General features: G+C 39.9%; 2 protein-coding genes across 2 annotated transcripts; one reads left to right on the top strand and one right to left on the bottom strand.

Annotated features, from left to right (window-relative positions):
• Positions 1–226: 226 nt before the first annotated feature.
• coq8b (coenzyme Q8B) lies at positions 227–11,711 on the bottom strand. Its single transcript, XM_088428329.1, has 16 exons — positions 11,619–11,711; positions 10,983–11,164; positions 10,462–10,603; positions 8,133–8,338; positions 7,755–7,821; positions 7,608–7,679; positions 6,322–6,441; positions 6,134–6,219; positions 5,330–5,470; positions 5,183–5,264; positions 4,079–4,172; positions 3,547–3,688; positions 3,218–3,325; positions 3,062–3,127; positions 2,893–2,979; positions 227–2,391 (listed from the first exon to the last, which is right to left on the bottom strand). Coding segments are annotated over exons 1-16 (1,902 nt in total). The 5' UTR covers positions 11,620–11,711; the 3' UTR covers positions 227–2,085.
• A 2,201-nt stretch (positions 11,712–13,912) lies between these two features.
• fbxo46 (F-box protein 46) lies at positions 13,913–22,775 on the top strand. The gene is made up of 3 exons (XM_088428384.1): positions 13,913–14,317; positions 18,723–19,335; positions 19,417–22,775. The coding sequence occupies exons 2-3, from the start codon at positions 18,856–18,858 to the stop codon at positions 21,253–21,255; spliced, it is 2,319 nt and encodes a 772-aa protein (XP_088284510.1). The 5' UTR covers positions 13,913–14,317; positions 18,723–18,855; the 3' UTR covers positions 21,256–22,775.
• The last annotated feature ends 546 nt before the right edge of the window (positions 22,776–23,321 follow it).

The raw sequence follows: 23,321 nt of genomic DNA, 5'->3' as shown, positions 1-23,321 counted from the left end.
TTTGTGAAAGACAAAGCCATTTTCGTTGGCATTTGCTCAATTGACCAAAACTTCAGCCAAGATGATTGTGTTATGTCTCTAAATCTATAAAAGTATCAGGGAACTATGCTGGCCAAACACAGCCTCCAATCAAAGATTATTTGTCAGGGGTCTAAACTCAAAAGGACTGATCAATAAAGCAAGACACTCTTGTGTTATAAATACTGTATCACCTTAACAATAACACTTTCAAAGACATATAGTTCTTTATTTCATCTTTCATTTATAAGAACATGAAAAAAAAAACCCAACAAGGAGGTGGCATAAAGCTGGGCCCAACAGAGTAGCTTCAGTCCAGTCTTCTATGGACACAGACATGCCCCAAACTGGCCAGTATCCATCACTGACCATGTGAAATATTACCAAGCATTACCATACAGACTTATTCTGCAAATAGTTTACAAGTGATAGAACATAGTGATTTTCTAGGAAGTTTACTAACGATTATGCATATATAACATATACATTACATATTACACTTAATTTGTGAGAAAAATAAAAATACCACATAAGCAACTGGAGAGGTTGAAACTCACACAAAGTGATCGGAGATTCGAATTTTTGACTGAGGCAAACATTAACCACAGGCTGCACTGAGCTGCAACACCAACATTATACATGTATCATTCAATGTTTAAGTTTTTGTTGACAATACACATGATGGTATTTGCCAGCGGCCTGCAACAAGTGACTCCAAGGCAGCATGTGGCTTGTGCATACATCTGCTGTAGCTGTAGTATTAATTCCCAGTTTGTCTTTTAGTTGGTAATTTTTCAAATGTAACTCTAAATTTGAAGATTATGGTGCTCTTGAAAAAGAGAAACAAACAAACAAAAAACCGTCGCTCAAAAAATGCACCGCAACCGCCAATGTGACACCTGGCGGCAATATTTAATGAGCAATTCAACCCATGGTAGTTTTTAAATCATTATAACCGTAATTCAAACATGAATAAATCTTAGAAGAGAAAGGTTTGTGAAGGTAGCCTAATTTTAAGGCCAGATGAACTATAATTAAATATACAAATCTGTAATCACAGTTCAAAATCACATGAAAATGAAGGTGATGTTTTACAGTTGTCAAAGCTGTGCGCTGAGGTTAACAAGTTAAGTTAAATTAAGTTAATATTACAATTGGCATATATACAGTATACAGTATGTTGCTTTGAGTCAGACCTTCTCAAATAGTGGGGCAGGCACGAGGAGATGCCGGGACGTTATAGTTAATGTTAACATTAGTTAATGTTAAAAAATTTAGTTTTAAGTATACAGTGTTTATGGATATTATTCTCATTACATATTAGAGGTTTTCCCTTTCCTGAGAGGGGCTTTGTAAAATATATTAGAGAAGCACTGCCTTAAGTGAAATAGTACTTTTCAAGTTGACAGGACACAAGCCCTACACATGATAAAATGATTACAGGAGACCACATTTTGTTTAGCATATTTGGTTCGCTGCAAGTGCATATTTAAAAATGTGGCTTTAATTTCATGAATATGAGGACCCAAATAGACATTGAATATTTTATTTGAACGTTGGCTTCAACCAAGCATCTTTTTTTTCTAAGTCAGAATCTGACAAGATGTTTTTGTTACTTGAAAAAAAATTAAAGTATTCATGTTTGTTGTAGGTCACTGACATCAATAACGTAACACATTATAATTTCTTATACATAAGTGTAAAATCAACAACAGCAAGTGTTATCCACACATTAGATGTCAAAGGTTTTTGTGGCTCCAAGTGTTCCTTTGGGAGGCAGTCAAAATGTCTTTCTGCATAATTAAGGCTGCTGCCAGACACCCGCTGATATATACAATATACAGTCACGAGACCTTAGCCTTAGTGTAACCTTGAGCCTTAGGGTAACCTTGAAGGGTTATGGAGTGACATTAATATTACACCACAATGCAGGAGCCAATAAGCAGTTAAACTGAGGCCAGGGTAGAAATTGAACACAGTACTAAGAGGGGCACAACAGCAGTCAGACACGGCAAAACGTCATGACAATAACCAAGCCCTCTTGAACACCAATCCCCTGGGAGTTGTCTATGCGCTGGCCTGTGCTACCTGATCTGCCTGCCTCCTCTGGTTGTAGGCATTATACACATCCAAAAACATGTCCTTGCATGGTATCTGCGCTTTCAGCTTGGAGCAGATGAGGAAGGAGCCGGCCATCTTGCGGTGGAGAGAGTAGGTTTCCTCTGGTGGAGGAGTGAGGCGATGTCGCAGCATGACCGGAACAAGGCTGTGTATGCGTTGGGTGGTGCTCTGGGTGCCAAAGTCAAAGGGCTCAGAAGATGCAAAAGCTTCTCCAAGAATCATCACAGCCTCCACATGAGCATCATTGAAAGCCTGGTGGCAAACATGGGGATAATGAACTCTGCATCACAACTATATCACGTACAATAAAAGCCTTAGAACGGAATTTTAAAAAATGAACTTGGAACTTCCACTCTTATGAGCAGACTTTTTATTTTGAATTAATTAATTTACAAGCATACTGCACATTTAATTGAAATTCTTGTCCAGTTATTCTTTCAGACAGGCCACTGATGATGGGTGAGAGGTTTGGGTCACAATCCCAAAGTGTTCAACACACACATACACACACAGTACCTCACCGGCGATCTCTACCTGCAATGTCTATGAGATGACATCATGGCAAATTAAATCCATAACCGTGATCTTTAGCACCCCCAAAAATGTGTGCAACATATACAAAATTAAATGGGGATTATGAGATATGACAGCTACATCCGGCAGAGGAAGGGAGACATAGCAAAAATAGACAGCTGGAGTCAAAGTATGAAAAAAAAAAGACAAAAACAGCACAAAAAAAAAAAAACTATTTACCTTGGTCTCGAAACCTGTCAGAAACTTCAGGTCTTTGGATTTAGAGAGAACAGTTGCTCGGTCACCTAAAGAAGCTGCGTGTACTACCTGTAAAAATTGTCACACCAAAACACGGTCGATTTTGAATCCAAATCTGACAAATCCCAGTTATAGTTGAAATCTATCTTACTTCTATGTAGTCATTTGTAAATGATTCTGGATAACTTCTGCATGCTCCAAAATCCAACAGAATCACCTGAAAGAAAAAGAAAAAAGATTTACATATGGTGACTGACATTAAAACACGTCAGCATTAGTAATCATATAACATACCAGTCCTTCTTACCTTGTTTGTTTCTGCATTGTAAAAGAAGTTGGCCCAGTTTGGGTCTGTCTGCATGAACCTGAACTCAAAAAGCTCCCTGAGACACAACTGAAGGATGTTGAAGCAGATCTGAAAATTTGGAATAAGGTACGTGTGTTTGATTACTAACACAATCAGAGTGATGTTGTTTTGTGGTCTGATGATTGGCTCTATTCCTATCAATCTAAAATAATGGTGACGTTTAAAGATAAAAAAAAGTAAATGTGATAGATTTGGACTAAAGATGAAGAATAAGGAAATGTTCTGTGATATACGCCCATTTATCTAAATTATGATGAATTAAGTCAGACCTGGTTCCTGGTCTCCTGGTCCAAGTCCACACAGCAGTCTAGAGGAACCCCTTGCACCAGCTCCATGGCCAGCACTCTGCGTGCCGACAGTTCATCGATCACCTCAGGAACCTGGAAAAACGGGTCTCCCTCCAGCAGTGATCTGGAGGTCATACAACCAAATATCATCATCATGTAAACAAACAAACAAAAAAAGCTTTGGTATAGCACAATTCCAAACTGAGCCATAAGTCTGAAAAATTATGGGCATTGAAAAGTGGGCACCAACTGGCACAAATGCAAACACAGGACTGTAAATGCCTGGCCTTTTGTTTTATATGACGCTCTAAAACAATTTTCTATATGTCAAGATAAATTTAACAAGACTAGATCCAGGTATGAACAAACTCGGTCGAGAAAGACTACATTCATTGTTTTTAAACATAAATGCCCATTGTAATCTATTTTGGCATGTACTCGACATTGTAACATTTTAGGAACTCATAACTGGACATTCGCAGAAAGAAATGGAGAATCCAATGTAAAAACTTACCTAAATTTCTTGGCACACTCAGCTTCCCTTTCATAGTCACACTCCCATGCCAATTCCCGCTGAAGGACCTCCAAACTGCTGTCTGCAAAAAGGCCTGCAAAGGAAAAGAAAAGAAGCAAAAACCAAGGATTGTAAAGAAAAGTAAAGATGTCAAGTATTCAAATGCAACAGAAAAGGTTCTGTAATTATTCAAACAATAAAACTCAGTGGAAGATGCACGTCAAAGAATAAGCAACCACAGCACCATCCTCTGGTGCAAAGTAAAACTATTCAATCCTGTAATTTGCATCAGTCAATGTTCTACAAAAATGATCAGATTTCAGTAATATTGTAATCTTTTAAATGTGATTAAGCGACCCCAAAAAATAAAACATCTTAGGTAAAAATCTCAAAAAAGCAGACCACCCATGACTGTGAAATACAAGGTGAATTGATTAACAAAAAAGACGCTTCTCAAATGTATCCCACTAAATTTATGAGCATGCGTGCTCCGAGAACAAAGGCACGCCATGATGGCGTTAACCTTTAGACAACACACAGCAAGATAACCGCATTACCTAAATGACTTATTGTTTAATGTAGTTAAGTGCTGTAAAGTAGTTTCACTTCAGCAATGGTGCACTAAGTGGCATTTATTTTTCATTTAAAAATATCTTTACTTTATTAACTGTAATTTCTGATGCTTTGTTTTTATGTTTTGACTTAATATGGTATATTTAAATGTAATTTGTTGGCATCGATTTAAATGGCCCAAAAAGTATTTACTTTGACTACTGCTGCATAACATTTATTGCCCTGCAAAAAGGGATTACATTGGGATACCTTTATTCAAATTGATCAAAACTAAGGTTTAGCCAAGTTATCAGATTGGGACTCAACACTTGCATGTGCAGCACTTAATATCTAGTTAATATCAGACACAGATTAAGATGCAAATATTTGCAACAAAGATATCTCTACTATAGACCACAATGTACCACTATAAATAGTATGTAGTGCACTTACTGTATAACAAATAACATGAAGCTGATATACAGGACATCAACTGACTGAAGAAGTAAGAAAAAAAATCTAAGTTCTACTTAAAAGTGAAAAAAGGGTTACCTTCAGGTAGAACCACACTCAATTTCAGTACTGACATGAGGTTGTTTATGTCACTATGAATACTCTCTGCCACTCCAGGGTACTGAGAAGTAAACAAAAATGAAGATCAACAATATGCAAGACAAGAAAATTACAATTCCAACACACCTGGATCTTCATTGCGATTTCTCTGCCATCTTTTAAAACCCCATGATGCACTTGGCCAATAGACGCTGCTGCAAAGGGTTTGTCCTCAAAAGATGACAGCTTGTCCCTCCAACCTGGACCTAGTTCTTTCTCTAAAACATTCTATAAATGTGGAGAACAAGGAAAACATGGATAAATCACATGTACAGTACTCAAGTATTCCAAGGCTTTGATTTGAAATTCCAGTTTACATTCAGCTACATTGTTTCCACTGACAGTTAGCGATGGGATACTCCATATGGAAGGATTGCACCCTTGTGAACTTTGTTTTTTTCTGTTTTGCATTTCACTTTGCATTGACGTTATACGCTTGTGCACCGTTACAGTCGTGACAGTACATGGTTTCAAAGTGCGACTCTCAATCTCTTGATTTAGTCAAATTTAAAGCCACTGGGCATGAGTGGAAGATTTGAAAGATGACAATCTGAAAAGAAGACGCTTTACTCAAATGACCAGTGTAGGTTAGTTAATTAGCATCCAATTAGAACAGTTCACAGACTGTCTGCATTGATTCAAACATTTCAGGCACAAACAAGCGATGTGATCATGCTTCTTCTGTGTTCAAGTCATGATAGAGTGGTGACAGAAAATGTCAAGCATGTTAATTTTTAGGAAAACTAATGTATTCCTGTTTTAGGGCTATAACAGAATTTGCTATCAAAAAGTGAAATGCAATGTATACTATACGGATGGACTGTCCTGTATACCTGCACAACAAAGATGACCTACTGTACAATTGCAACATTTTGCATCATTCCTGCTTACATTCATTTGCCAGGCCGGCATGAAGTCTGCACTCTGTCGGACCCTCTCAAAGATCTTTTGAAGCTGGGGGTTAATGAAGGAATTGTCTGGGGAGGGGAACAATACAGAACCTGTTAGATTCTCAAACACACAGCTGTTTGAAAGTATGACGCGCCACTAGCCAGTGATTAAACAAGTACAGCATGTACCTTGTATGCTTAGCATCTGTCCTATCTTAAGTGCCGCTCCACGTACTTTACAGAGTGTGTTGACAATTCTTTCCGCATTGGCTTCTGACAGGAGGGGGGAGTCGAGTAAGGCATTCATATCTACATGAAGAGTGAAGTGTCAGTTTATATAAAAACTCAGGCAACAAGAAAAAATAATTTAACACACTTAAGAATATTTAGAAGTCAAAACCTGTCTCGAATATGGTCGGGAAACTCTGAGGCCGATTTGAAACATATGACAAACAGGTTGCAATTTGACAGAAAAAAAAAGATCTTATCCGTCAGGATGGAACAGTTTGATATGTTCGAAATACACTTGGTGCGATCGAATTCAATTCACTACAATATGCCTTTTGATATTCAAAGCAATGCCAGTCTAAATTTGTTGATGTAGAAAATTATAAAACACTCCTAATGACATTCTTACAGTATTTTCAAACAAAAATTACAACTTCACCCAGTGCCAAGTTGCTTTAATGATACTTAAAAAAAACAGCAAACAAAATATCTTTTATATTTTAAAATATTTAAAAAATTATTTAAATAGAACACGACAAAAAGCTAGGCGATATGGCTGAAATAAAATCAGTTTATTGATGTTTTGGGCCTGGAAGGGGGCTCCTCCCACCTGTAGTCCCTTCAGGAGGTTTCTGATTTTCCCCAAATTGGGGTTTTTGAGTTTTTCCTTCCCCTTCTGGGAGCTTTGACAGGGGATGCTGTTGTGTACCCTATACTGAAAAGATGTCTCTGTAAGACCTCTTTTCATTCTGTGAAGCCCTTTGAGACTTCGGTGATTTAGGGCTATATAAATAAAATTTGATTGATTTGATTGATGTAATTGTTTATATTTTTTCCATTTCAAAATAAAGACCACGAAAAAAGAATTTAGGCTATTTTGCGATTAATGTAACATTTAGTCTTTAAGATGAGGGCAACACAATACAAACAAAAAAAAAAACATGTGCACGGTGCAGTCTTTTCTAAACACAGAATAAATTGAGGCTTTCAGGACATCTGCAACATTAAACACAGCCTCAACCAATTTTCTTAGCCTCGCAATAGCTGCTCCACATCTCTACAATAAATGTCTTTAGGGCTGCCTTGCGAGTTTTATTATCGATTGAAAAGTGTACTATCAATGCATTCATATATCTCCCCTAGAAGAGCGCACATCCAGTTGGATTGGTTTATCGTTTCCAATCCGAGTCTCCAAGGATTTTACATCCCTGCCATTTTAAGAGAACGTTAGGACAGAATGAAGTTACCTTTTTGCTTGCCTCCCAGTGACTGCTTTGCTACTTCTGCAATGGCACCAATCCCTAGACCAACTGCCAATCCTATGGTAGAGATGTGTCTGATAATGAATGGCTTCCCAAATTTTACAAGTGCAATGTACAATGTATTGTTCGTACCTCCAAAATTAACCAGCCTGCTGATTCTCGTTGCAGGCACCTTTCTTTCTCTAGCACGGTCATTAAGCTAAAGACAAACCACATTATATTATGAACTTGACATTACGTACCTACTACAAATTAAAATGTCTGCACCCAACACGTTAATTTTATTTAGAATCTTGCGCAGTAAACCAAATTATAAAGTTTAGTAAGAAACAATATACAGTCATGCATTTCCAGCACTTTCAGTAACACAAAAGATGAATGTAGTTATGGGATTCACTCAGCTCTGAATGGGTTGTGGAGCTTTTGTACATGACAATAACCCGTGAAATTAAAAAGTATGACTCAACAATAACCTATTAAATTACAAATGTCATGAATAACGGGACACACCCTTTGTCGAGCAGGTTTAGCAAAGCCTTGCTTGGCCTCTCTGGCCTTCTTGATATCTTCTGGTGTGAGTCTGGTCACCACCGTATCATGGACGTGTCTGGTTTGGTGGTAGAATCTATGCGAGGCAAACGTCGTGTGGAACGAACGTGTGTTCTGACCTGGCCAACCAGGACCTGCTGAAGCTGTCCCTGGACCAGGATGGATTCCTATGGTAGACAAAAGACATACGTCACACACAGTAAGGTATGTTCTTATGCCAAACTGGCATCTAAATCAGCTGAGTCAACAGAAATACACATAGTTCAACCAAATGAAAAGAAATGACACGTAGTAATTTCTTATTAAATAAATCAACGTAAGATGAATTTTGTTTTTGCCAGGTGAAGTTCATTCATCCATCCATTTTCTATAACCGCTTATATTATCAGCTGTCTTCGGGCAGCAGACGAGGGGACACCCTGAGCTGTTTGCCAGCCAATTGCAGGGCACACAGGGACGAACAACCTTTCACACACCCAATCAAACCTAAGGGCTATTTGGAGTGTCTAATACACCTATCATGCAAGCTTTTAAAATATGGGACGAAGCTGGAGTGCCCGGAGAGAATCTATGCCGGCTCAGGGAGAACATGCAAACTCCACACAGGAAGGCCAGATCCGGCTGGAATTGAAATCAGGACTCTGAACTGTGAGGCGTACATAAACACTCATCCACCGAGCCGCCCACCGTATGAAGTATACATGCTATAAAATAAAGATTGGCATTTTTTTTTAATTATTATTTTAGACATTTTGATTAACTTGGTTATTTTTTTCTGTTTTAGTCTAACCTTTTATCAGTATAAACACAGTTAAAAGTAGTAGTTGGAAGTTTATTTAGATGTTTTTTCTTCTGTTAATGTTAAAAAAACAATACAGTTTTAGGCACATTTAAATATTTTTAGAGATTCTGTATTAAAACTTTTTGTAGTCGGCACAGCGAGTGTGGGGGCGCAAAATGTTTGCTCTTTCCTGGGGGGGCTTAGCAAAATAAAATTAAGAAACACTGCTTAAGACTTAACTTAAAAATACATTTTTATTTAATTCTAAACAAAGGCAGTCTTACTTCGCAGTCAACTATTCAGGTGAAATGGTAAAACTCAACTTTTATAATGATCATTGTTTTTAAAAATAACAATTACATTTGGGAAATTCCTGCAGTCACACAAATTGTGAGACTGTGAATGAACACGAAGTCTTTGATACCAAAACTGGCCTTCCTGTGTGGAGGTTGCATGCTCTCCCCGTGCCCGCGTGGGTTTTCTCCGGGTGCTCCAGTTTCCTCCCACAATCCCCTCCACAAAAACATGCATGGTAAGTGAATTAGACACTACAAATTGCCCTCAGGTGTGTTTGTGAGTGTGAGTAGTTGTTAGTCTCTGTGTGCCCTGCAATTGGCTGGCAACCAATTCAGGGTGTCTCCTGTCAACTGCAACAAGTTCAGAGTGTCCGACGCCTACTGCTCGAAAACAGCTGAGATCGATAGTTAGACCCTTTATTCATCCTTTGCTGGAAATTAAGGTGTTACAGCAGCAACAGTGCGTCTTTCAGCCGTACATTCATACGTTCAACACACTTATGTAAGTAACAGTTAAGACAAACACACACACATACTGTAAATATGAGACTAAAATCTAAAGAATCTTAGATAGGACAGGCCTGCGACTAATTTCTTACATTGATGTTATGCTTTTAATTTGAAGCTTGTCAATTCTTTCTTACTCATACCTCTTCCAGGCAACTAAGTGTTGCTACATGGATATGTATATGTGTGCTTTTTCCTTTATTATGTTACCAACATTTCGAAGGTTATATGTATATAATAAAAAACTAATGTTGATGTCACAAAGGTAACTTACATATGATTAATTGGCTGAGAATAGTGACACGTTACGGTATCATTGTTCATATGTGCCTGATTACATAACGCTGAAGAAAAAAATTCTCTGGTGGGGCGAGTAAGTACTGTTTGCTGTTAAAATACGATGTGGCATTTATGAACTTTAGGTTTATGCCTTGCTCCTATTTTATACTTGACACATATGGCATAATGCTGTGACAAACAATAATAATACATTTTAAGCAAAATGTTGTCTCTTACAATGCTGAACAAGATACTATGAAGTCAGAAAATAAAATAAATTCATGATGTACAGCTCAGAGTGTAGGCAGTAGTAGTTAGTAAGTGTAAAAATAGTTAACAGTCAATACAACTAGTGTTTTTTTTTTTTACACTCATTGGATTTTCCCAACATGCTGCTATAATAAGAACTAAAAAGTCCAGACAATACCTGGAGCGCTGTCCTCTGTCTGTGTTTTGTCATTAACATCAGGAGGGAAGTCTGAGCCAACAGCCCATTTGGTAGCCTCATCGGCATCCACATTTTCCCAGCCCTCTATATCAGGAAAGACATCTTCCTTGACAGACTGTTGCTGAGGAATTGATTGGAAATGTAATTAGACGACAAAACTGCAATCCACCTACAATTGATCCACATAATTTTTGGGGGGTAGATGTTCTCAAATATGACTGTGAATGGTTTATGACTGATTTATGACTGGATTATGATAACGTTTTAAACTATTTTCCAAGTGTACTACTAATATGCAGGTGAGGCACTTTCAAAATACCCCAGTGATTAAGAATTACAGAGCAGGGTAACACAACTTTAAAAAATCTAGTTGAAATCTGCCTGTTTTGATAGGGCTACCCTTTGTTATCCAGTCAGCAACGAGTGACTCTAAGTCTTTTGGGGGGCAAATACAGTCCTTAAAAAAACACTCGAGAGAAATAGAGTAAAATCATTCTTACCTCGTTGCTGCCGCCCATAAATGTGCCCAAAAGGCCTTCCACCACTTCCTGAGTAACTTTAATTCCTGCTCCGAGTGAGGAGTTGCAGGCCATTAATCTGAGTTGTTCCCCCTGGGTGGTGATCAGAGCACATCCCACTTTATTTGCCCCGCGTAGGACCTGTAGGACTTCTGACAGCATCACTGTGTACAGAAATGAGGGATATTATACCATGACAATGTTTGAGGAAACCTTGCCTTTCGAGATGTTTGCAGAATTTCGTTACGTATAGATAAAATACATGGAGTAGTAGGTGTTTTCTCTCTATTTCAGTGTATAGCATACCATGCATTTTGTTTGTTATTCTGCGGGATGATTTTTCGTGTGATAGTCAATGTTTTTCTGTTGACGTCAAGTGTCTGAATGGTTAGCCTAATGGAGCAGTACTGAAAAATCAAATGGGAGATGGGTGTAGGCACGTGTGGCATAACTAAAGGACCTCAGGTGTTGTAGCTAACTAAAAAACAATGACCCCTAATTCTGCTAATTTTGTTGACTCGACTAAAGATACGATGCGTAAGGAAGAAATTGACACGAGCAAATTTATTACGATAAAAACAAATACGAATTCAATATTAACAAATTTGTAACACTTACTTTGTCTCAAGGGGCACAGCTCACCTTCGGTACTGCAATCGATATGTACTGTAAGTACTGTGTGTACACTGTACAGAAAGAACGCCGCACAACGTTACAAAATCCCGGAAGTGAAGTTTTGACACACGTCATAGCGATCCAATCACATATCCCAAGAAAAATAATTGCGTAACATTTAAGCCAATGAAATAAACGGATGGTTGGCGAAGGGCGGCAATCTCGAAGTCTGTCCAATAGCATACATATTTTTCGAAGGCGGGGCTAAAAGGTAACGAAGGCCAATTGGAATCAAGGGGTGTTGCAGTTTTGGAGGACGCCAATGTTGCACGTGCACTGCTGGAGGTTGAAGACTGTAGGCAAGTCAAGAAAATAAATCTGTGAAGTTTAGGTTTCTGGGAAGATTTTGTGAAGTTATTACTACATATTATTCCTAATGTTACAAGAGGTAAACTTTGTAAAACATGCATACATTACAGATATTAACTAATGTGCTTGGGTCTGAAACACTAATCCAATTACAACACAATCACAAAACTATCGTTGAACAAATGTGAAATTTACATTATTCAAAGATACGTATTTTGATGGATTTTCAAATGATAAATTGTAATGTAGTTAGTATTTTAAATGTTGTTATACTTTCAAGTTTCAGGTGACCATTAAGTTGCAAATATACAAAGATATGACCAAATGCTGATTTATGTACATACATGTTTATAAAATGTATTTTTAATCGTTCTCCACATCATTTTTTTTAAGTTGACTTATACTACAGTAACACACCCCTGTGTCTATTTTTCTTTGGCATTACACCACAATACTAGTTTTTATGGGCTCAAATGGCAATTAAAGATTTAAATATCACTTTTTATGACTTACAAACATTTCCATTTATGAACATCCTCTCTGATCCTGTTATCCTTGTATCTTGAGGATAACATTGACCTCGGGCAATTTTGATCAATAAATGTCCACTAAGCTGCACAAACTGCTCATAATTCACCTTCATAAATGAATGTAAGTGTGCTAGTTGGTCCTCTGTACTTGTTTTTCACCAAGCAAAATAATAATAATGTAATTCATACCCAGTTTCAATATATCTAGCCCTACAGAAGAAATACAGGATACTCCTATTACTTTCAAATTACCTGTGGCAATGTTGTGGTTTTCCAGTTAAATAAAAGGAAGGTAAAATATTGGCAGATATGACAAAAAGAGTTTGTAAGCAATGCAAAAAAAAGGGGGGGGGGGGGTGGAGTCACTGCAACTTGGCTGCATCTTTTTTGTTATACTATTTAGTATTAGGAAATATACCAGCTGTAACCGAAAAAATGAGCCTGGCTCTTTTATATTTACATTTCCTCACTAAATATTTAAATTTTTTGCAGTCTTTTCAGTCAAAAGAAAACATTTTGAAAACTGGAAAATTCATGTGTTTTTTTTTTCCAAAAGTCGCCTTTTGTCCCCTTCTTGTAGACTCAAACTCTTGAGACATCTCGTCTTATGGTTTTGTTTTTTGTGCCATCCCTACACACTAGACTGAAGCACTCAAAACTTCAACCACATCAATAAGCACAAAGTGAAGTACAGCATAGATCAGGGGTGTCAAACTCATTTTTGCCGCAGGCCATTTTATAGCGAGAACTTCCCTCATTGGGCAAATATGATGTCGACACCAAGTCGATTTTAAATTGTCTCAAAGTATTATTACAGTACACAACAAATCGATGGCTTAGTCGTTTTGAAATCAGAAGTAACACATTCTAATTTGATCATTTACTGTATTGTTTGAATTATTTCAAAATCTGAAATTTATTTTTCATTATTCATGACAAGTTAAAATTTTGCAACTGAGTTTAGCAAGGGTCATCCAGACTTACATGACTTGCTTTCTTGAGTAGCATAAAATGACGTGGCGGGCTGTATTTGGCCCCCGGGCCTTGAGTTTGCAACCAGTGGCATACGGTAGATTATTTGGACAATCTACTGTACTTCAAATACACAAGCACAGTACACAAGTAACTTGTGAGTATTATTATGAGTGGCAGGTGTACCTCATGCTGTGGCCTTTAAATGAACATGGGTAAACTTTGCACAAAGTTAGCCTTGGCGGTTATTATGGACCTGGTCAGCTGTTTCCAACTGTGTGTAACCTTGTAACGTTAAGACTGGACACTGGCGTTGTCCACTGAGTGGGGCAGAAAGGCAGTGGGGGGGAGGGGGAGTCCTGCAGACGCCATATATGGGCACACCACCGACTCTTGTTTGCTATTGGCTGGCCGCCTTATGCAGCTGCTTGTCAACAAGATGGCCTTCCTCTCTCCGTCGTTTTGACACTGATTATTTTGGTATCCCAGCGCACATACCGTAAAAGCTTGTGTCATTTTTAAATACAAAGAAGGAGAGGGGCTGCCTGGAGTCCTAACAAGGTATACGATCAGCTAGGCTACATTCGGAGAACTGACAAGCCTCGATAGCAGCCGCCGCTTCAAGAAGGTCGATAATAGAAAGTACTGTAGCTGCTGTCGACGTTAGCCTGAGCGTCAGCTAGCTTAGCTACGTGGACGCGGAGAGTTAAGTCGTGTCACCTGCAATTTCCTACACAAACTCGTTTGGACACAAGAAATACTGCGAGGAAGGTCCTTCCATCGACGCTAGAAAAGTTAAGACGGTTGCTTCCCAAGGCCACCGTTGCTGAGGTAAGAGGACAAATAGAATTCGAAAACAATGTTGTTGTTTTTTTACCTTGTTAGCTTGCTAGCCACTTTGCAGGTATGTTATGATATCAAGTTAGCAAGCTTGTTAGCAACTCCGTAATCGCCTTTTTATTGAAGCACCCGTATGGCTAACTCGCCAAAATATTCTTCCGCCAAAGTGCGATTAATTTGTTCTTAGATGCGAACGAAGATTACACTAACACGGAGTTTAACTCACTTTGTCCATCACTAAACATATATGATTTATATAAATGGTGGCTATTTGATGCTACATCACCTTTACTTTGCTCACTTGGTAACATACTACTTTTGTGTCAAATAGCTAAACTGCTAATCTTGTCGAAACCGAACAGTATTTCTGCATTATTCCGTTTAAATTTGAGGTTGATGTAATTGTCGCATAGTGGTGTGGTTAACATGGATCTCACGGACCTCGACTATGAACAACTTTCGAAAAAAGTCTTTTGAAAAGCATTACGGGACAACAATAGGAGACATCATCATACCATTAAATATCAAACACGGAAAACGCCGATAATTGACATATATTCTTAAACATTGTAATTTTGCAGCAAATGCTAGCGGTGGTAGACTGAAAAATATGGCCTACATATATATTGATCTCCTAGTGGGACCGAATGGGTGGGCTGATTGGGTTTGGACAGATAATGCATTTTTTTGCCTTTTAACTTATCAAGTGTGATACACGGCACAACGGTTCTTTTGATTGATAAATCAAAGTGTAACTTAGAACGGTGTCACAGATTAGGCTTGTTACTATGCTTGCTGTATCAATTTATTATTAGATGAATTAAAAAAAAAAAGATCATTATTTTCCCGACTTGATAAATTTCCAGTTAACGTGCATGCATTGTTGTTTACGCACAGTTGAATCCATAAATATTTAGACTTGACAATCAGCACCCCAGGTAAAATAAAACAAGGCCTACTTTAGGTGCACACTCAGAATTTGAATTTGAGGGTTTTTATATTCAAATTGGGGGGGACATAGCAAGAATTGCAGTACATTTTACAAACCAGGTTTGTTCACTGGTAAAGATGCTCTGCCAGTCCCCTACTGCAGCTGTCTTCACTTCCTACTTGTTGTCCAATTGCTTTTGGTCCCTACAAAAAGTGGGAAGCTCACAGAAAGTGGATTGTAATTAGTACGCTGTTCATTTGATGTCAATATCTTCATGCGTGGGTCTGCACGTGCTGGTTCTTGATCCACTGACACCAGCTTCAGTCCGCTTTTAATTATTATGCCCCAATATCGTTACATCAGAGCATGAAAAATGGTAAAAAAAGATTTCATGATTGTTTTTGAGGAAAAACTTCTTCCCAAAACTGTTGTTATCATGCCAGAGCAATTAAAAAGGATTATAACAGTCTCACAGAAGGTCTGCCTGGTAACACCTTTTAAGTTGTCTATGTTGGATGGTTTTTGTATAATTTTTCTGGATTGACAATTGCTACGGAAAATACACTCAACAACTGTATATGGCCTGATTGATACTGTGCGACAAGAATATTTTTGACTGTATGTACTTCGATTGGAATGACCTCCAAATAATTATGCAGATCTTATGCAGCTTTTCACTGAGGTACGTTTATCATTCAACCTTTGCTGTCTTAACATACAGGAGGTGCCCAAAAAGAATATCAAGTGAAAGTTATTTTATTTCAATTAAAGGGAAACTCTTCTATTGCTGTAGTTCACCACACAGACAAGTATTCCAAGTCTTTACCACAGACACATGAAATCCTGATATCTCAAAAATTGTATTGGACCAACAAAAGGGATATTAAACATGGAAAAATTGGCCTTCTGAAAAATGTCTTAATGTAATACTGTATGTATGTCCTTAGTACTTTGTTAGGCCTCCTTTTGCATTTGTTAGCATATCGAAACACAAGTCTGCTGTTATAGTCATAGTTAAATAAAGGCATGACATAGTTCGTCGCTTAGTTGGGTGGTGAATTTCCACAATATTTATCTAAAAATTTCGCTACAAATCTATCTACAAATTTCACTTTTTGAAATGAGTTATTGGGATGTATGGGCTATTCTTTGTTATTCACATTTTTGACACTCACCTGAACAATAAAAAATAATATTAAAGAGCAGGAGACTGACCCGCAGCCGAGAGAGTGGCATTTATATCAAATATCTATTGTCCCAATGAAGCAAACTTGCTGCTCATTGGTTTCCTAACATATGTTTTTGTAGTGCAAAACAGGGCAAAAAAAATTGCATGCAACAGCTCGTTACTATGGATTGTTTGCGCATTATATTAAATAGCTATGTTTGGTAAAGAACATTTCAAAGTTGTTTTCTAAAAATTGTTAGTGCAAACAATATCCTACATGCTTAAATTTTGGCCTCATTTCAAAGTAGAACATTTGTGTATGTATTTCCAGTCATTAAATTCACATTTATGTATTTTGTCAGGGAGCACACGAAGAGCTTTAAAGTATGTCTCTAAGGTCCAAGCGCTGAACTGTTGCTGGCCGCTTCTATGCTTGGCCAGGATTTGGAGGATTAGTTTGATGCAGAAAGCTTAAATCCAAACCTTCTTTTTCGGGAAGTGTTTCAAATGAAATGTGTTTATTGTAGCTTGCTACTTGGACTGCTGTCATTTACCAGTTTATGGTATGTTGAACATTGATGGCCATATTGAATGTCATGTGTTTCATCTCCACTTTATGACTACTTTGACTTTTAATTAGAACAGTGTTCGCATCTTTCCCATGCTCTTTTGGTAGAGTACACCTCACGTTTTGGTGAGCAACGCAGATGCAGACATTTAACCACACAGTGGCTCATAATTCAGAAAACTTGAGTGTCGGAGAAATGAAATGAAAACATGACAATTGTGAAGGATTATAGGTGTTTTACCATTATTCAATTAGAATGCAATTATGCAATATACTGTACACCTGAATACTGAATCGAGTGGCTAAAGAATGTACAGCAAAGATTTGCAATCATCTGTAATTATAATGTCAGTTTTTTTATTTTTAGTTTGATGCTAAAGTTTTCTCGTTCTCCTCTTGAAGCACAGTATCAGCGATTGCATGGCACTAAACAGTTATTAGATAACATTTAAGCATGGCTAATTACAGGATGTGAACAAAGAAAGAAAGTGGCCACTGGTCAAGCCACCATAATGAATGTTTTCGTCATAACTTGGATGTTACAAAGATTTGACAGACTTGGAACCAGTCTTAAAAGGGGCTGAATTAACATTGTATAATGCTCAGTTCTCTTTACCTAAAATTGTATTTATTTATTTATTTATTTTTTAATTTATGGATTTCTGGAGCTAATGGAGAAATTGTTGCTGATTCCTGTTTCAGTGGTTGGCAATTTTTGTTAGATAATATCTCGACTATAATTTCTCATGCATACTCAAACATTGAAATCATTTGCTGGAGGACAAGTTAGTGAAAGGCACAATTGCTCTTTCATGACATTCTCACTGAAGTCATTGCATGTTTGGGCCTGCGCACTTGTGGAACACTGCACAGGCATGACATTTTAGATTGGTGTACATTTTTTGTCCACAGTTTTCACATCAGTCTTCTTTTAAGTGTCACTGAACTCAAATGTCTGCAAACTCAAGTTGAGTCGTGGTCTTTTTTCTTCTTTTTTTTTTTTTTTTTGTCCCAAAGGGCAGCTGAGGTACCAAACCCATCGCTGCAACTCTCCTATGTTCTTTAAAGTGGCCTGTGCACACTTGACGGGACCAAAAGCTGGCATTGTTACGGAAGTAACTCATTTTTGTTGCACTTGGTCTGCAGCATTGTCAGAATCAAGGGGACAGGACAAGGAGACTGTAGCAGTTTCACTACTGCCCCACTCCCTTTGAATGTTTTCTAAAAATAGTTTCAGCATATGCCTGCATGCTCTCTGTGTTGCCTTCTATTAAGCAAACCTTTTTGAACCATGGACATTCAGGAAAGGCTTTGCTCATCGTTGCATCTAATTTAGTGAATACAAACACCAAACCTGAAATGAAATCCCTGTAATTTGATTTAGGGGATGAGACACAGAGAGGGGTGGTGTGTGTGTGTATGTATGTGTGTGTGTGTGTGTGTGTGTGGGGGGGGGGGGGGGGGTGCTGCTACGTTTGCTGATTGTTTCACTGAAGCTTGTAGCCGGGGAATTACAGTTTAATGTGTGTCGAGTTTGATGACAGATCATTCATGCTTGAGAAAAATGGCAATGCCCTGTCTGAATTGCATCCTATTAATGAGCTTTGCACCTGTTGCAATATTGGACTATAAGGATTTAATCATTATGCTCTCTCTCTTTCCTCTTATCTCATTTTCCCGACTTGTACTGTTTCCTTTGCTCCTACTCTTGACTGTCCTGTTTGTCCAGGTTGCATGCCCAATCATCGGGAATCTCAGCGGCAGACAGTCGCACTGGGATAGAAATCTGACCATGAGTGCACTGACTGTGGGTGCCTGCAGGCCAGCTTAGCTGCTGGCATGTTCCAGAGGTCCGCATCCTGATGGACCGAGACACCTTCTCCCACATCCGCCTATGGTGCCCACGCCCCTTTGGCACCTACTCACAGAACAAAGCAAGGAGCCCTGGCACCGGAGGCAATGTTATAGCCGTAGGTGGGGCAGGGTCTTCCTCCCTCTGCAAGGGTGAGCCCCCTCATGGTACCAGGAGGGTGGGAGATGGAGCAGAAGATGGAGGAATTTTAGTGAGCATGCAGGAAGTCAATGTAAAAGTGGAAGATGTGGGCTTTGAGAACACACCCCCTGAACCCGAACTTAATGCTGACTCCCTGATGCAAAGCCAACCCACCATGCCCCAGTCATCCCCTTCACCACTCCCATCTTCTGGGACCCAAATGGAAGATGGCCGAGTGTTGCTGGACACCTGGTATGTTATTAAACCAGGAAACACTAAGGAAAAGATTGCCTTCTTTGTGGCACACCAGTTTAGCGGGGCAGGCCAACCCAGACCCAGCGCCATGAAGGTAAGCTGTAAAGCCAAATGTGTATGTTTTTCGTGCAATATGTTCTGCAAGTTTTTTTCATGACCCCCCTCTCCATTACAGGTCAAAGGTAACTGGGCGACTGACTGCAGTAAAGCAAAAAGGCGGAGAAGATGCTCATCCTATGATCCACCGAACCGTACACACGTCTCAGAAACACATCTCAGTCATGGCTCCTCCGAAGCACCCAATGCACTACCTAGCCTCGATCAACCAGCAATCGACGGAGCAAATGAGACTGACTTGCTGTCAGTGGCTCAGATGGTTGCCTTGGTTGAGCAGAGGACAGCCATGGCCCTCCGGAATATCGTTGCTGTTCATGGAAACCAGCACCAGCCCTCTGTGACGAGTCAAGTACAGGGCCTTACCCCTCCTCACCAGCATACACTACTCCGGGGAACAGAATCGAACCCCTCGCGTATGTCCTTCATGTCTGACAGTTCAAAAGTCCAACCTTCCAAAGAAGTCAAGGAACAATCAGCTCCCATTCAGACGGACCAGGAGCTGGAGGAGCAGCAAGAATCATGCCGGGTTGCACAGGCCATCGCACACTTTGAGTCCCAAAATCTGGAGAATCGCCTCCATCTGGGCGCTGGTTCAGCTGTGGGCTTTTCTAATCGAGACAAGGAGCTGAGAGGAAGAGGAGGAGAGTCCAGTCATGTAGCACCCTCTCCACCCTCCAACCATAGCCAAGGTGAGGTGAGGATAGCTTTCAGAGTGTCAAATTTGGACCCACGATCTCAGCTAGAGCCAGCAGGCCGTTCACGCTGTATGTTTATGAGTTGCGGAGGTGGGAGCAGCCAAGCAGCAGCCAGGTCAAAAGAGAAAATTACCTGCGACCTCTACCAGCTTGTCAGCCCTTCTTCAAGAGACCCCAGTAGTCTGCTGCTTGCTGCCACAACTCCTGCCCCCAAACCTGACGGAGACCTCCATCACTTTGACAGGCAAGCCTGCAGCAGCCCGGAAACATCCCAGGAGCCTTCTTCTGGGGAGAAAATATCTGTGGGCGTGAGTAGGGAGCGAGTGACCGGATTTCACGTGGAAGTCGTGGTGACGGGTGCTGTGGACCAATGTGTGTTTTATGGCAAGGACAGTACAGAGAATGTTCAGGAGGAGACTGTGTGTTTTGCAATGCCTGGTGGAGGAGGAAGTGTTGGGGCTGTACCTAGCTCTACTGACCACTCATCCGAGGATCCTCCTCCTCCGGGACAGCTCTTTTTCTTTCCATCCCCACGAGTGGCAGAGGAGGAGTCAAATGCAACAAGTTCAGGCAGAGGATCGGGATTATGCTCTCTGGACTGCGCCAACGGCAGCAGCTCAGGAGCAGGGGTGGCATGCTCAGGAGAGCGTGCACCTCGACCAGACTCCCCCCTCGGCAATGTTGGGGAAGACTGTTCGGACCCATCGCTGTGTCGCCTCTATCGCCACGTCTCCCACGATTTTCTGGAGATCCGTTTTCAGATTCAGCGCCTGCTTGAACCTCGCCAGTACATGCTGCTGCTCCCTGATCACATAATGGTCAATATCTTCAGTTACCTGCCTACGCGCTCCTTAGCAGCCCTAAAGTGCACCTGCCACTACTTCAAGTTGCTGATCGAGACCTACGGCGTGCGAGCCGTGGACTCTCGCTGGAATCAAGACCCTCATTATCGAGATGACCCCTGCAAGCAGTGTAAACGCCAGTATGAGCGTGGAGATGTTTCACTGTGCCGATGGCACCCTAAACCTTACCACCATGACCTGCCTTATGGACGTTCTTACTGGATGTGTTGCCGGCGTACGGACAAGGACACGCCGGGATGCCGCGTCGGGCTTCATGATAATAACTGGGTTCAGCATCCCGCAGATGGCTCTCAGCCCATCCGATCCAAGAAGGAGGTCAGACGGGAAGAGGCCAGGTAGAAGAGGAAAATGATTGCCTCTCATCTCTTCTACTTACCCCGTATCATTTCTATTCAAAAGGATAAGCATGGAATAGGAATACAAAGAGAAATGTATCACTCCATAAGTTTTTTTCCCCACATGTCTGGTTGTTGCTCTCAGTATAGTTGAGCATTAAAGAAGGAAAAAAGGTGTGTCACACATGCTTTTTTACTTTTATTTTTTTGTCGAGTCCAACAAAATTTCTCCTCTCACTGCACCTCCAGAGTGGCACATCATCAAGTGTGCCTATCAGTGTTGGGGTCGACTCCGTATATTGGAGGTTGTCAGACGGTTCCTGTGACAGCTTTGCAGTGTATTTGATTGAGATTAGCATTAGGTGACAAATAGAAATGTAATGCCCCGGAGCCTGGTTTTTGTCCCAAGATGTGGCCCACGTTCTGTGTTACATCGCAACCTTGCGTACGCTCATTGGACGCAGTGCAACCGATTCAATAAATGAACTGTACTGCATCCAACATGCCAAACCATTCAGTGTGGAATGTTCAGCGTTGCTACAGAAATGTGATTGTATGAGGCAAACTTGATATTCCAACATCTGAGCTCTGTAGCGCACCATGCATTTCTATTTTCTCTGAATGTGCTGTATTTATTCTAAATCCATCAGTCCCCTGATATTGCTGCTGAAACCACTGGCTGTGTCATTTACGTTACTTCCGAAATAGCCATAGCATTGGTCTCGCATACTTTGGTCACTTGCCCTCACCCCCAACCCCTTCAAAAATTAGACCTGGTTTTAGTTGACCTCGATGAACAGTAGAAACAAAACTCTACTTCTGGGAGATACAATGTATAGATTAAGAAGTGGGTGGAAAAAAAAGATTTAGATTTTTATTATTTGGCTGACTTGCGCTTTTTTTTTTGCCTTTTTTATGGGGTTGGTTTTTTGGGATGTAAGAATGTTTGCTGTTCTATTGTACTATTGGACTTTACTCCTTATCAACTGGTCTTCTGGCCCAAACCACAAAGAATGTTTTTATTTTGAAATCATTGTTTAAAAGCGGTCTATCTTGCCTTTTCCCCCCCTCCGTCCTTCAACTCAGCATATGGTAGTGTTGGCCAATGGCGACAAAGCTCTGAGTGGTAAACCAACCTAACACAGATCGCAGACTTTACACAAGCCTCCAGCCTTAATTTCCCACCACCTCTAATTTCCCTGCAGGAGATTGAGGCATCAGATACCTCATGGACGGTCAAGAGTATTGTGTTGCACCATACCCTTGTTTTAAGGGGCTTGATAGACTCTTCATGCAAGATTTGTCCTCCCTTCCTTTAGCTTTGTTCCCCTGATTTTTGACCACCCCGTCTCAACAAGAAGACTGACTGGACATAATAATAGTGATGCTGAAACTCTGCACGAAGGTGGGACGATGGTTGTGTAGTCATGGGAGATACCAATAGGTTCCAGATATGTACACCTCTAATGGGAAATATCAGTTTAAAAATAAAAAGTGATGATTAAAAACTGGAAATCCAACATAGCCCTGCTTTCTGTGGTGTTTAATGTATGAACTGACTTAGGAGTAATGACGAGAGACAAATATTCACGGTTAGGTCTGATGAATCATTTAGTTGTCAATCTACTAAGAAGAAACAATGGCTGATAATGCTGTGAATCAGTGTCCCACAGTACTCTAATGGAAGAAGAAACATACATAAAGCACCTTACTCCGAGTGCTGGCACTTAACTCATTTTTTTCCCTAACAATTGTATCATGGGCCAAAACTACATTTTTATCAGTCAAACCCTGTTTTGCCTAACACATTTCATCAGTAGGGATGTAACGATCAAAAGCGCATGGTTTGATGTGACTGCGCTGTTGATGTTATTATTGCAAAGATCCTCTTGTGGTCTGTGTGTTTCACAGATATTTTGTCAAAAAGACGTTTTCAAATATAATACTGGCAACTCCTCATTCAGTCAAAGCTTAGATTTGAATGCTTTAAATCCAAAACAATCGTTGATGCTGCAGCAAAACTCATGCAACGCTCCCAATCACAAAATTGTCCAAAGATAAGAAAATTTG

Source organism: Hippichthys cyanospilos, chromosome 11 (assembly GCF_059441005.1).
Source record: "Hippichthys cyanospilos isolate Australia breed blue-spotted pipefish chromosome 11, RoL_Hcya_1.0, whole genome shotgun sequence".
NCBI classification, from domain to species: domain Eukaryota; kingdom Metazoa; phylum Chordata; class Actinopteri; order Syngnathiformes; family Syngnathidae; genus Hippichthys; species Hippichthys cyanospilos.
This window is presented reverse-complemented; position numbering and strand designations above follow the sequence as displayed.

Coding starts and splice junctions, on each gene's coding strand:
- coq8b (XM_088428329.1), bottom strand. Junction 6,442..7,607: donor ACTGGGAGGCAAGCAAAAAG/GTAACTTCATTC, acceptor CTCTTCATGTAG/ATATGAATGCCTTACTCGAC. Junction 6,220..6,321: donor ACAGATGCTAAGCATACAAG/GTACATGCTGTA, acceptor TCCCCTCCCCAG/ACAATTCCTTCATTAACCCC.
- fbxo46 (XM_088428384.1), top strand. CDS start 18,856: ATGGACCGAGACACCTTCTCCCACATCCGCCTATGGTGCCCACGCCCC. Junction 19,336..19,416: donor CCAGACCCAGCGCCATGAAG/GTAAGCTGTAAA, acceptor TCTCCATTACAG/GTCAAAGGTAACTGGGCGAC.